A 13,251-nucleotide genomic window follows, 5' to 3' on the forward strand; every position below is an offset into this window, starting at 1 on the left:
CAGTTCGAAATGGCAATCGGGGGGGGGGAAACACCCCGCCCACACGCACAGCCCCCGCGCTAACCCCGTGCGGGTGACATGCGAGTGTGCAGAGCGTCCCCCCGTCTCATACCACGATTGCCATCTGAACCTGTCGCGGACTATACCTGTGGGCTAATCTTGGAAACGATTCTGATTTCATTCGATTACCTACTGGATTTTTGACGACCTCCCTGGTGCAGTGGATCGCAGTAATGATGATTAGGTACTATCATCATAATCATCAACGCATCGCCCGCTCACTACTGAGCACGGATCGCTCAGAGAGAGAAGGGTTTGCCATCCACCTCTCTGACCAAGTGCAGATTGGCAGACTTCACATTTTGAGAACATGGAGAAATCTCAGGCATGCTAGTTTTCTCGTGATGTTATCCTTCACCGTGATTTAATAAAAATTAAATTCTTCTAGCCAGGGAAGATAGATACTTATCTAGGCTGAAAATGACTAACTAGGTATAAGTCCCGCAAATTGCTATTGCGCTGGAACCATGTCTCATTATCATCGAAATGACGTCATTTGACGGAGGTATATTTAAATAAAAATATACTATCAGCTTGAAACTTAAGTCTGATGTTGACGTCAGTAAAATGGCGGCCACGCACAATAGCAAGTTGCGGGACTTATGCTTAAGTACAATCCATACTTTTTTTAAGACGTCTCTCTGAAATTACCATAAATTATCTACCATAATGATAATTAACTTATAATTAATAATTAGGGTAATCATTCATCCAAGTTAGGTACCTACTCAAAGCGTCAATCATTATGTCAAATCAAAATTTTTAGGTTGTGAAAACAATGATGCAAACTTCCATAGGAAAAATTCTAGTATTATAAAATTGTGATGACACAACCAATCCCGAAAAATGTGAAACCCCAACAAAGCTCCAGTGTATTGTTCAATATAAACAGCGTGTTGGCAGACAACCGCAAACTATGTGAAGAGTTGTACGATACCACAACTAAGAAGCATCAGGAAATGTCCAGAGCGATTGAATTGTATGAAAAGAACTCCAAATTAAGAAGACAGTTGAAAGAGGCTACTGACAAAGCTAACTTTTTAAGAGATTCTATTAATGAACTGCAAAAATGATGACTAAACATTTTTAAGATTGTATGGCGTTAGAAAGCCGTGGTAGCCTAGTGGTTAGGACGTCCACCTTCCAATCGGAGGTCGGGGGTTCGATCCCGTGCACGCACCTCTAACCTTTCGGAGTTATACAGTGCGTTTTTAAGTACCTAATTAAAATATCACTTGCTTTAACGGTGAAGGAAAACATCGTGAGGAAACCTGCATGCCTGAGAGTTCTTCATAATGTTCTCAAAGGTGTGTGAAGTCTGCCAATCCGCACTTGGCCAGCGTGGTAGACTATGGCCAAAACCCTTCTCATGAGAAGACCCGTGCTGTAGTGAGCCGGCGATGGGTTGATCATGATGATAATGATGATGGCGTTAGAGCTTAACAGAAATTAATAAGATTTTTTTAAATATTTGACGCACTCTCCTGTAAAGTTAAGAAAAATGAGATACGATGTTTTCAACAATAATTACAAACTTAAATGTTACAGGTACTGTCTGTCTATTACAGAAGCAGTGCAAGAATAAATTATTGATTAAAAAGTGACCTGTGAAAGAAATCAGATTCAAAAATCGACTGCTGGACTTTTATTTTGATAAACTACAAAAAAAAATGTCTTGCGCCTACGACGAATTAATAGCATTGCATCGTAAAAACGAATTGCTGAAGTATGAAATCATGTTGTCGAAACTGAAACGCACAGAGGCGAGTAACAACGCGGAAAGAGTAGCGGAAGAAAACTATTACTTGGAGAAAAACCTAACTGAACTCCGCGAGGAAGTGTACAAATTGAAGAGCGAGCATAAAGCGTTATCGTCACGAAGAAGATATCTATAGTCATAGTCGTACTCCTCCTGTAGGTCTCATCGCAAGCAATATTAGTTGTTATAAAAAGGACTTGATAGTAAAGCAAAAATATATTATATTTATTCCTAATAACTACCTAAGTAGGTAAGGGCGGTTTCAGACTAGCGTATTTTTTTGCGCGTATACGGTCGTTTCAGCATACGCGCTTACACGCGCGCTACATTACGCGCTTCAAAAAACCGGACTCGCGTATACGGGCATATTTCGGCTGTTCACTCAAACCGGTGGTGTTGCGGGGAGGTGTCTCTCGCTTATACGAGCTTAGAAGCACGTCCAACGCTCGTACGAGTTGAGCGTGTGCCAAAAGGCGCGCCTATACGCGCCTACATGCGCTTCCAAAAACGAGACGCAACAAACAGACAGACAACGAAGTGATCCTATAAGGATAAGGGTTCTTTTTTTCCTTTTGAGCTATGAAACCCTAAAAATTAACTTAATTTACTACTCTATCACGTTGTCCAAAAGTAAACCCGTACTAAGCCTAAAGGAAACTAAATAGGAATAAAACTCGTCATTTGTTGCAAGTCATTTATTAACCCCTAGTCCTACTCCCTCATCATCTTCTCCTTCTGGCGCGCCAGCTTCTTCTTGGAGAGCTTCTTCTTGGCGGGCGCGTCGTCGGCGGGCGCGGCGCGCGCCACCGCGTCCTCGCGCTCGCTGAGGCACACCTCGATGTGGCAGGGGGACGACATGTAGGGGTTGATGCGGCCGTGCGCGCGGTACGTGCGTCTGCGCAGGCAGGGCGCGCGGTTCACCTGCCGAACAAAGTGGGTGAACTAAAATGACCACATGATTTTTCTGTTAAACTGTCTGTATCTCTACATAGTAGTATAAAATAAAGTCGCTTCTCGCGTCTGTATGTATGTATGTATGAACGCGTAGATCTTTTAAACTACGCAACAGATTTTAATGCGGTTTTCACCAATAGATAGTGATTCAAGAGGAAGGTTTATAGCTATAGTTTAATTCTCATAAAATTAGAGATCCCTAGAGAAGTTGAAGTAATGTGCTGGTCGGGAAAAAATCCTCTCATTTGACAGTTTCCGAGGCAATGACACAACATTAGTATCTACGTTGCACCCATGCGAAGCCGGGGCGGGTCGCTAGTATTATGATAAATGCGTAAATGTGTGTCTGTCTGTCCGTTACCTTTTCATCAAGTTAGAATCAAAAATCTTAAATATGTAAAAGGAAAAGGTGACTTGACTGACCGACTAACTGATCTATCAACGCACAGCTCAAACTACTGGACGGATCGAGCTGAAATTTGACATGCAGATAGCTATTATGACGTAGGCATCCGCTAAGAAAGGATTTTTGAAAATTCAACCCCTTAGGAGGTGAATTAGGGGTTGAAATTTGTGTAGTCCACGCGGACGAAGTCGCGAGCATAAGCTAGTAAATTATAAATGTAAGTAACAAAAAAATTTTAGGATTACTATAAATAAAATAGTTATCCTTAAGAAAAACTTGTCACTTTTACTGTTTGCCTTTAGAAAACAAGTTGTATAATGAAAGTATACACTGCCAAGCATAAAGGCAACATAATACACAAAAAATCTAAATCTGTTATCCCACAAAATCAAAGTTTCCATAAGATTAAAAACCTATATCCTAGGAAAATCATACGCAATATCAGCTCGAAACTTCAGTCTAGTGTTGACGTTACTAAAATGGCGGCCACGCACATTAGCAATTTGCGGGACTTATATGATGCAGATGGTACGGAATCCTTCATTATGTGAGTTTGAGTCGAACTTGAATCTTGCCCGATTTTTAGGGTTCCATACCTCAAAAGGAAAAATGGAACCCTTGTAGGATCACTTTGTTGTCTGTCTGTCAAGAAACCTACCTTACTTCCCGTTGACCTAGAATCATGAAATTTGGCAGGTAGGTGGGTCTTATAGCTGGCATTAGGGGAAAATCTGAAAACCGTGAATTTGTGGTTACATCACACAAAAAAAAATTTAATTGTGGTCATAAACTAATAATTAGTATTTTCAGTTTTCGAAGATAACTACATCAAGTGAGGTATCATATGAAAGGGCTTCACCTGTGCATTCTAAAACAGATTTTTACTTATTTTTATGCATAACAGTTTTTGATTTATCGTGCAAAAAGTCGAAAAAATGCGACTCATGCGCGAGTCTTACTCGCACTTGGCCGGTTTTTACCTGTATGTGATCAATGACAAGCCTGTCAACATCCAGGCCTTTGTAGTCAGCGTTGGATTCAGCATTCCTCAGCAGTTGCAGCAGGAACTCTGCAGATTTCTTGGGCCACCGACCCTGTGTGGTGCCAAACTGTTTGGCCTGGAATATAATAAAAGAAAATAGGATTTTTGAAACTCTAAACTAAAATAGTTAAGATAGAATAGTTAAGTTACTAAAAAGTAAAAACCATACAAATAAGTTTTTTTTTTAAATTATATTATGTTTATACAGTGTGTTTGATAAATCGTATAACATGAGGTAAGTAGCAGTAGTACCAAATAACAAACATTCAAAATTCAATTGGTCCTTTATGTTCTAATTTCCACGATCAGCTCTGATCAGCTGTTTAGTTTTAAACAAATTGATTTATTTCTTCTTTTAACTGTAAGTAACAAAATTATTATAGGATAACTAATAATAAGATTAGCCTTTGGTAAGCTTGTCACTTTTACTATTTGCCTTTAGAAAACAAGTTGTATAATAGGTATACACCGCCAAGCATAAAGGCAATTTTCGTAGTTATAATTCAGAATCCCTCCAGAAGTCCATTCATCCAGAAGTACCCTTATTTATAAACTAGCTAATACCTGCGACTTCGTACGCGGCAGTTTACCTGTGGGAACTTCTTCATTTTCCGGGATAAAAAGTAGCCTATGTCACTCTCCAGGTATCTAACTATGCCCATGCAAAAAATTACGTTAATCCGTTGCTCTGTTGCGACGTGATTGAAGGACAAACCAACAAACCAATAAGCCAACAAACAAACACACTTTCACATTTATAATATGGGTAGTGATGCGAAAGTGTTGGTTTGTCCTTCAATCACGTCGCAATGGTAGAACAGATTGACGTGATTTTTTGCATGGGGATAGATAAAGACCTGGAGTGACACAGGCTACTTTTATCCCGGAAAATCAAAGTCCCACTGGATTTTTAAAAACCCAAATCCATGAGGACGAAATCGCGGGCATTCGCTAGTTTATAATAAGTGTTATCATCATCATGATCAACCCATCACCGGCTCACTACAGAGCACAGGTCTCCTCTCAGAGTGAGAAGGGTTTTTGGCCATAGTCTACCACGCTGGCCAAGTGCGGATTGGCAGACTGACAGACATAATAAGGGTACTGATTCTGAATTATAACTATTATAATAAGGTTAGCAGACTTACCTGTGCGCATCTGCCTACGCCTCCGTTGAAGCGACGGAATGGTATGCATTCTTTCTTGTCTACTACATTCTTAAGGTAACGGACAGCCCTGCGGAGCGGCAGCTTTTTTATTGCCATCGCTGTTTCATATGTGTTCTGAAATAGAGTGAAATGAAATTAACACTTCTTCATATTCGTGACACTCTTGGCAGTGGTCGTGGTCATCACGAAGTGCAATTTTTGGGGGCGAAGTTATATGCCTCAAGACCACTTCTCCCTGCTGGCCGATAGTCTGTTGCATTTGTGCACGGAACCACCCATAAAGGACTTAATTTGGTTGGTCCATCGCATAGGTGACCTTCCTCACCCTCTGGTACCCTCCTACCTTGCCCTTATTAACACTTACTCTTTCATTAAATTAAATATTTAATTCATCACCTTAACACATTGCGGTTCTGAGAATGGGTCTCCTCTCAGGATGAGAAGGGTTAGGTCATCGTTCATTACACTGGCCAAGTACAAATCAGCAGACGACACACCTTTGAGAAAATGTTGGAGCATGTTGAGAGCAAAAACTCTCAGCATGCAGGTTTCCTCACAATGTTTTCTATCACTGTTAAGACAAGGTGTGTGCCTGAGATAGGCTAACCTCGGACCACTCAAATAGGAGACTCACCACTACCAGACAATAAAATCATAATATGTGTGAAGAACTTCACTCCAGAAAGTTTAATGCACTGGTCAAATCGCATTGCTTACTCATTTCTCCGATAAGGTTTCTTTGATTTGTTTATCTTTTAAGCAAAAGGAAAACTAAAGTAGGTATACAAAGAACCCAGAATCTCAGTTTGAAGAAACCAAGATACAATAGCCAACCGAAGCACAATCTCTGATGTATCATTTCAATATCATAGTCTAAACTACAACTGCCTGTACCTCCAAATACTTCCTATCTTAAACATTATGTGTATTGTGTTATTTGCTACATAATAATATGGTAGGGTAGCATAATGCATATTATTTTGATCTTACCCGAAATACTTTCAAGCTATCTTAAACATTATGTGTATTGTGTTATTTGCTACATAAATTATGGTAGGGTAGCATAATGCATATTATTTTGATCTTACCCGAAATACTTTCAAGCTATCTTAAACATTATGTGTATTGTGTTATTTGCTACATAATAATATGGTAGGGTAGCATAATGCATATTATTTTGATCTTACCTGAAATACTTTCAAGTTTTAGATAAAGTAACCTCACAAAGGTGTTATTATTTCTTTGCAAGACAAATGTTCGTTGTTTGTATCCTAAGTAAATACCACGCGATTCATACAACGTTCAGTCCTCTTTTTTACACTTATGGTGACAAGAAAACCTAAATTGTCCATGTGGATTGTGCGGTGCAATGTCTGATATTGATAGTTTAGGTTAGGGATAATAACAACAAACAGTAGTTACCTTGAAGTGAACGCGGAGATTCGATCCACGCGCCTTGCATGATTTGGCAGGGTTATCCGGCTCTCGAGAATAACGACCCATTTTTGTTACTGAAACACAGAGCCAATTTTAAGTCACGAAATCATCGTAGGTTATCAACTTCCTCGCGGGTAAATCTCACAAGAAACACCGAAATATACACAACGCAATACAGCGGACACTGGTATTACACATTTCACAGACATGTTTCTTTATAAATTCAATATTATTTTAAGATTAAAATAGATTTCAATCATTTCAAAACCAACCTCTCAAAAGAAATTTTATTCAGGAAAAGACATAGACAACAAACTTGACAGTTGTTGAAAGTTGACAGTTTTTGTATTGCCAGACGTAAAAATGACCATAGAGAATGCTTTTAATGTGCCTATAACGTTACACGTTACATAATATTATTTCACCAACATATCGTAATAATTTTTTACTCGATAACCATCCAAGCGAATAACTAAAACAATAATTGTTTTTTTTGACGTACAGATAGACGGACTTAGCATTCGAAATAAAACTCAAAAAATATTTGAATAAAAGAACTATGATTAAAATAGCTGCTATTTTTTAAAAGACTGCTGTTTTTTAACCATACTAACAATATAAATGCTATTGTGTCAGTCTGTCTATTAGTTACTAATATAATTTTATCTGTTGAACTGATTTCAATAAAATCTGGTACAAACTAAGTAAAGTACAAATTAAGTTCCTTCGGGGTTTTAAAAGCCTATCTATCTATCCACCAATTTTGACAAAATTTGGTACCTACGTAATTTGGAAAGTTGTTGGTTGGTGGTTTGGAAATTTGGTGAAGTAGCTTGCCCTGTCTGTGGACTTTTGTCGGTCTTTGGAATGCACTCTTAGCATTATACCTCTAGCCTTAGTAGCCTTTGCTTCATTTTCAATCCTTACATTGGAAATCATAGAGTTCCGGTATGTTCAAAAACCTAAATCAATGCGGACAGCATTTAACTAGTATTTTTATAAAAATGACACCCTTAGTAGAAACGTACATTTTGTAACTTTCAGAATCAGACAGTAATTATTGAAAATCAGGATTACTGAAAAACTGGGTAGATGAACAAAATCATATCTTAGTTGGTATTTTACAACGATACCTATTATAAAACTCCAGATAAACAAAAAAGTGAAGACAAATTTGTACGGTGTGTGTGTAACACAGACTGCATATATAGTGGTGCGGGGCTTACGCACCTTTTGACACCTACAAGCTTGATTCAAAAATGGTGGCCATAGGGCCTCGGTATAGACCGAGGATAAACCTTGGGATAGGGCCATGATAGGGCCGCTATTTTAGTAAAAGGTGGAAGCCAAGAAAACAAATCAATCTCTTTAATAATTGTCTTTAATATTATGCTTAATGTTGTGCTGCTAATTAATTAGGTACATCTAAAATAAATACAAACATTTCATAAGTTCTATGATTAAATTTCTATTTATAATACACTACAAAGTACACAAGTATGATATGTATTGAAGATCGAAATTATATTAATTTTATTAGGTACTCAGAAAATCTAATCCAAATTCACACGTTTCTTTTTCTACATAATATATTTATTATTTATACGACGAACTAAATAAGTACACCATTCTTATGCACTTTGAAACTATAATCTTTGTATGCATTTTGATCTTTAAAACATTATAGGTAAGTATTTATACGCTATTTACAATTTCTGTTGTTTCTTAAACGTACGTTTTCGACATAGCTAATTTGAAAAAAAAACACATTAAAAATTATAGTGAAACATTATAATTGCCATGAATTAAATTCATTTCCATTGCTTTGATTATTTATTCCATTAAGTTATTCTATAATAATATCTACAAAATATATTCTACACGACTATAAGTTATTCTGACTAGTTTAGTAACGTAACGATATTAAATTTCACTATTATTATTTAAAAGTTATTTGGTGATAAGCGGGCAACATTATGAAATGTCAAACAATGTCAAACATGTACATATTTACATCGCCATCTACCGATTGCTTCTTGCGTTATTTAGCTGATGTGCCCTATCATGGACGTGTGCCCCTTAAAGCTAATGCGGCGCCGATGCAGGTGGCGGTAGTAGTGGCAAAGGTGCAACACACGCAGCGCAACTGTCCCGCTCTGAAAATGAAAATCAGAGACTCAAACTTTATTTTATTAATTTTCTTTTTAGCTTATTCCAATTTATTTTAATACAATCAAAGGAACCGGCGAAGTTTCTTTGATTATCCTCTATCAGACTGTTATGTAAATAATTTTATTCAGAAATCGATATTAATTAAGTAAATCTTGGACACAATAATTAATAAAATAGAAAGTTACCGATACATATACATAATATACCAAGAAGTGGGATACTTTTAGACGATGTTATGACTAGATACTTCAAAAGGTACCGATTTATAATATCAACAAACATCGCTACTGTGTTCGACATTCGCATAATTAAAAGGGCTCCAGCATTCAATGGCACTCGAACTCCATCGACCCATCACCTAGGTGCCTAATCCGCATTTAATTGCGGTGTCGAATGTAACGAGCAATTAGGAACGCCTCACCAGTAAACATGATTACATAATTTAAAACGATACGGTGTTTATGTTTGAGAAAATCAATATCATGTGTGACATGGATCGTTTTGTAGAATTGCGGATAGGAATTTCAAAATGCTTTAGTTCTGGAAGATTTTTAATGAGGGCTGCTTTGAAGTAGGTATGAGATTTTAATTTAGAGAAAGCCTTAGAGACAAAAAATAAAACTAAATCTTTTCTGTTGGTGGTCTATAGAAGCTTGAACAAGCCAAGGCCCGACAAGGAATATAGAGCTATGACGCTAATGAAAGTGGAAAAACCATTCAAGCACCTCTGTAAAATGATCGGTGTCTGAAAAGTCTTCGAAAACCTAGTCATTCAGTGGGTCTTAGAAATAGTTATACTCGGAATCTATTTATGTGAACATATCGGAAACGGGGAGACCCATTTAGAAGAACTGACATAGCTAAGGGTTGCAAAGCTGAAGTGGCAATGGGCTGGGCACATAGAAAGAAAAACTGATTGACGTTGGGCTCCCAAAATGCTGGAATGGTGACCTCACACAGGAAAGCCCAGCATAGTCAGATTTTGCACTAAGGCTTAGAATATTCAAACAAGAACAAAGGGGACACTTGACGGCTATGTTAGTTCCGATTTTCGCCACGCGCCAAGATAGCCTTGTCGCACTGTAAAAAAATGTGCTAGAAGATATAAGACAACATTACAACCTTTCACAGATCCTTACCGCGATCATGCATGTAGTGCAACGGAGGGCGAAGGTCAGGCAGTCGCCAGGGTTCCCGATCTTCTTCCCTCTCGATTTTCGGAACGAGTCCGCTCCAACAATCGTCTGGACGAGGGGTAGGTGCAGAGCGACAAGGCCAGGAACATCTCTGTAAATAAGTAATATATTATATAAAGTTATAGTTCTTGCATTTCACGATGGCGAGTGGCTCAGTATCGGTATAAGTAAGGTAGGTACACTAAATGTGTGCGTTTGTGAGCGCTTGCTCGCGGCTGATTGGTCCACACAGTACACATACTTACCTACGCAATGCCCTTGTATGTAACGACGTAGCCACAAGTAACGTTCACTCGCCTTCGTGGATTGCAAGAACTGTAACGATTAATCGTAAAGATTAAGATTTTTGATTTCATAATGGATCACTTCAGCTCTTCTCAAGCCTTATTGCAGTGAAAAGAAGTGGTAAAAGAAGTGGAAGTAGTTGTAATGTAGGTAGGTACGCCGTACGACTTACGAGTAGGTATAGGACAAAAGTAAAATAATACAAGAATTAAATAAATTTTCTATCGTTTCTTGAGAACACTTGATTACCGACAAAAATGCTAACCGACACTGAAAAAGGGTGTTTACTGACAAGTCAAAGTTCGGTTTTCTTCTTTTTTTTGATAGAAAAGTTTGATGATCTTTTTAAATTAAATTAAGTAGGTAGTTATCTACATAAAACATAAAAACAACGGTAAAATAATTAAAAAGAGATAAAAAATAAAACTAGCAAAAGCACTGTCGTGTTAAAAGGTCGTGTGTAGTTCGATTACCGTCACGAGAGCGATCCGATTCCGCGATATCAGATTTGACACGAACCGACGATTACCGTAATAACTCCCGATGTTGTGTATCGCCTATCACTTAACTAATAACTTGAAAGCAATCACCGTCATTTACAGAGCTCTCCAAAGAGTCATCCCTTGGTTGGGTAATCTAAATATTATGATATTATTCTGAGGCAGCCAATGCTACCCAACTCTGTTGAAAACAATTAACAGTAAAGCAAAAGCAAAAGTAGTACCTAAGCAAAATGAAATTGACAGGTCTAAAAATTAATGATATTCTTTTCAGGAATTAGCACGTTATTGAACAGGATAGCACTATATTTAGACCTGTCAATTTAGTTTAGATTTATGACACAACCGAATCGGTACCAATTTCTATTAGATATATTATCATGTTTATTTGCTGTTAGATATAGCTGAAGCTCAGAAAATGATGGGACTGGCTGAAAAAGAGGGATTTATGTTGGTAATTTCTATTGTAACTGAAAATGGTATAATTTTACTTTTTATCTACCATTATATTCATCTAGGTGTGTAAAGAATTATTTGTATGACAAGGAAGTTTGCGCAATTAATTATCATAATTACATTAATTTATTACGAGTAAAATTACAATTTACCACAAATTAAACAAAACACCACAACCAGAATTTTGTATAAAAGATATTATAAAAGATACAAAGTTTGAGATCCACTGGTTTGCGTTAAGCTTTTACAGATAGTGACGTAACAGACAAAGCTCGCAGTAATTATTGTTGTTTAATTTTAAAAGCCATCGAGTTACAGCCAGACTTGTTAAGCTAACAGAAGTGACACTAGAAAAATGTATAAGGTCGTGGACCGTGGTAAAGGAGTGTTCAAGTTTACCTATTACTACTAATCTTGTGGTACTTTTTTTTAAACTTTATTGTTGAGTTCAACAATAAAGTTTTTAAAACAACTTTGGTTCAACAACCAATGAGGTACAAAACAAGACCTTAAGGCTTGAGTACCTACCTTATCTGCTAGTCAAAAAGGAAGGTGGGAAAGGTATAAGGTGGGTGTACACCTACCTACTCAAATACAATGGACTGGTAAAAAAGAAAAGAGATATCATAGAAAATAATGATAAAAATATTTGTGTTTAGATAGAAACACATGACATAATGTACAGATAAATTATCGGGAGCACTTCATAATAAAAATTATAATATTTAAATGTACCTAGGTACCTACTCTGTGAAGCGCACCTGTGCCAGGACTTAGCTCAGATTTGAGCCATGCACAATCTCTAGATAAATCTGTCTCGTTATAAATCTGAATAGAACGAGATACTAATGGGACGAGCTGCGAATGGGACGAGACGCGAACAGGACGAGCTGCGAATGGGACAAAATGTGAATGGGACGAGCTGCGAATTGGCCGAGTTGCAAATGGGATGACTTGCTAATGAACCGCGCTGTAGCCGTCTTATCAGTGGGAGGTATGAAACAGTCTGAACAGAGTTCAATTCCCAGCAGGGGCAATATGATTAAAAAAACTGTTTGTTTGGTCTGGTGAGAGGCTTAGGCCGTGGTTGTTTTTTAGTTATGACCCTATTGCAGTCAAGGGCTAGCTTGTAATTGATAAAAATAGGTATGGGTCCTTTATTTGGAGTCAGTTAAAAAACGATACGCCTGCTCTACGTGTATTTTAATTCTACAGTAATCTCATAAACTATTCAACACCCGCTCCGTGTAATTATTTAGACGAGCGACGTCGTGTCCAGTGTCGCACAACCAACTCTTTATTCAATCAATAAATAAATCCATATTAACTCACAAGTTCCGTAATTATTGGACGAAGCACGCGATTTATTTGTGGAGATAACCATACGAGATAACGAATACTTTCAACAGTTTTGTTTCTGGATGCAACAGCGAAGTACAGATCGCGCGGCGAGAGTTTGGCTTTGACCTTCGGGTGGAGGGGATTACTGCGCATGGGTACTGTCACGCACACAATACTTTTCCTTTTTTATGTACCAGGTTGGATATTTGAGTGGGTCAAAATTCATGTACAGTGGTAATAATGCTAGAAAATAATACGAAATAGATAAACTTCTTCATTTATTAAAACTATTGATAGTTATTTTACTTATATAAAATGTTTATTTCCTTTTAAAGTTTACAGAGACAGCGATGAAAATTCTAAATAATTGTTTTTTAATAAAATTATTTATTCCAAGATACATGTAAAATTGGTACATACAAACAAAAGAAAACTTAAAATAATTATTAAATACAAAAGTTAACATTAAAAAAA

General features: G+C 37.4%; 2 protein-coding genes across 2 annotated transcripts in view; both read right to left on the bottom strand.

Annotated features, from left to right (window-relative positions):
• Positions 1-2,499: 2,499 nt before the first annotated feature.
• On the bottom strand, positions 2,500-7,168 carry RpL17 (ribosomal protein L17). The gene is made up of 5 exons (XM_034977358.2): positions 7,100-7,168; positions 6,813-6,901; positions 5,370-5,504; positions 4,160-4,297; positions 2,500-2,740 (listed from the first exon to the last, which is right to left on the bottom strand). The coding sequence occupies exons 2-5, from the start codon at positions 6,891-6,893 to the stop codon at positions 2,531-2,533; spliced, it is 564 nt and encodes a 187-aa protein (XP_034833249.1). The 5' UTR covers positions 6,894-6,901; positions 7,100-7,168; the 3' UTR covers positions 2,500-2,530.
• Positions 7,169-8,339: 1,171 nt separating this feature from the next.
• The window catches only part of fuss (SKI family transcriptional corepressor fussel), a 36,094-nt gene continuing 31,182 nt past the window's right edge, over positions 8,340-13,251 (bottom strand). Inside the window, exons 9-10 of the mRNA XM_034977353.2 lie at positions 10,139-10,286; positions 8,340-8,983 (exon numbers count right to left, since the gene is read on the bottom strand). Of these exons, the coding sequence (XP_034833244.1) occupies positions 8,913-8,983; positions 10,139-10,286 (219 nt within the window). The 3' untranslated portion in view covers positions 8,340-8,912. The remainder of the gene's footprint in view (positions 8,984-10,138; positions 10,287-13,251) is intronic.

The sequence above is a fragment of the Maniola hyperantus genome, chromosome 17 (assembly GCF_902806685.2).
Source record: "Maniola hyperantus chromosome 17, iAphHyp1.2, whole genome shotgun sequence".
Classification (NCBI taxonomy): domain Eukaryota; kingdom Metazoa; phylum Arthropoda; class Insecta; order Lepidoptera; family Nymphalidae; genus Maniola; species Maniola hyperantus.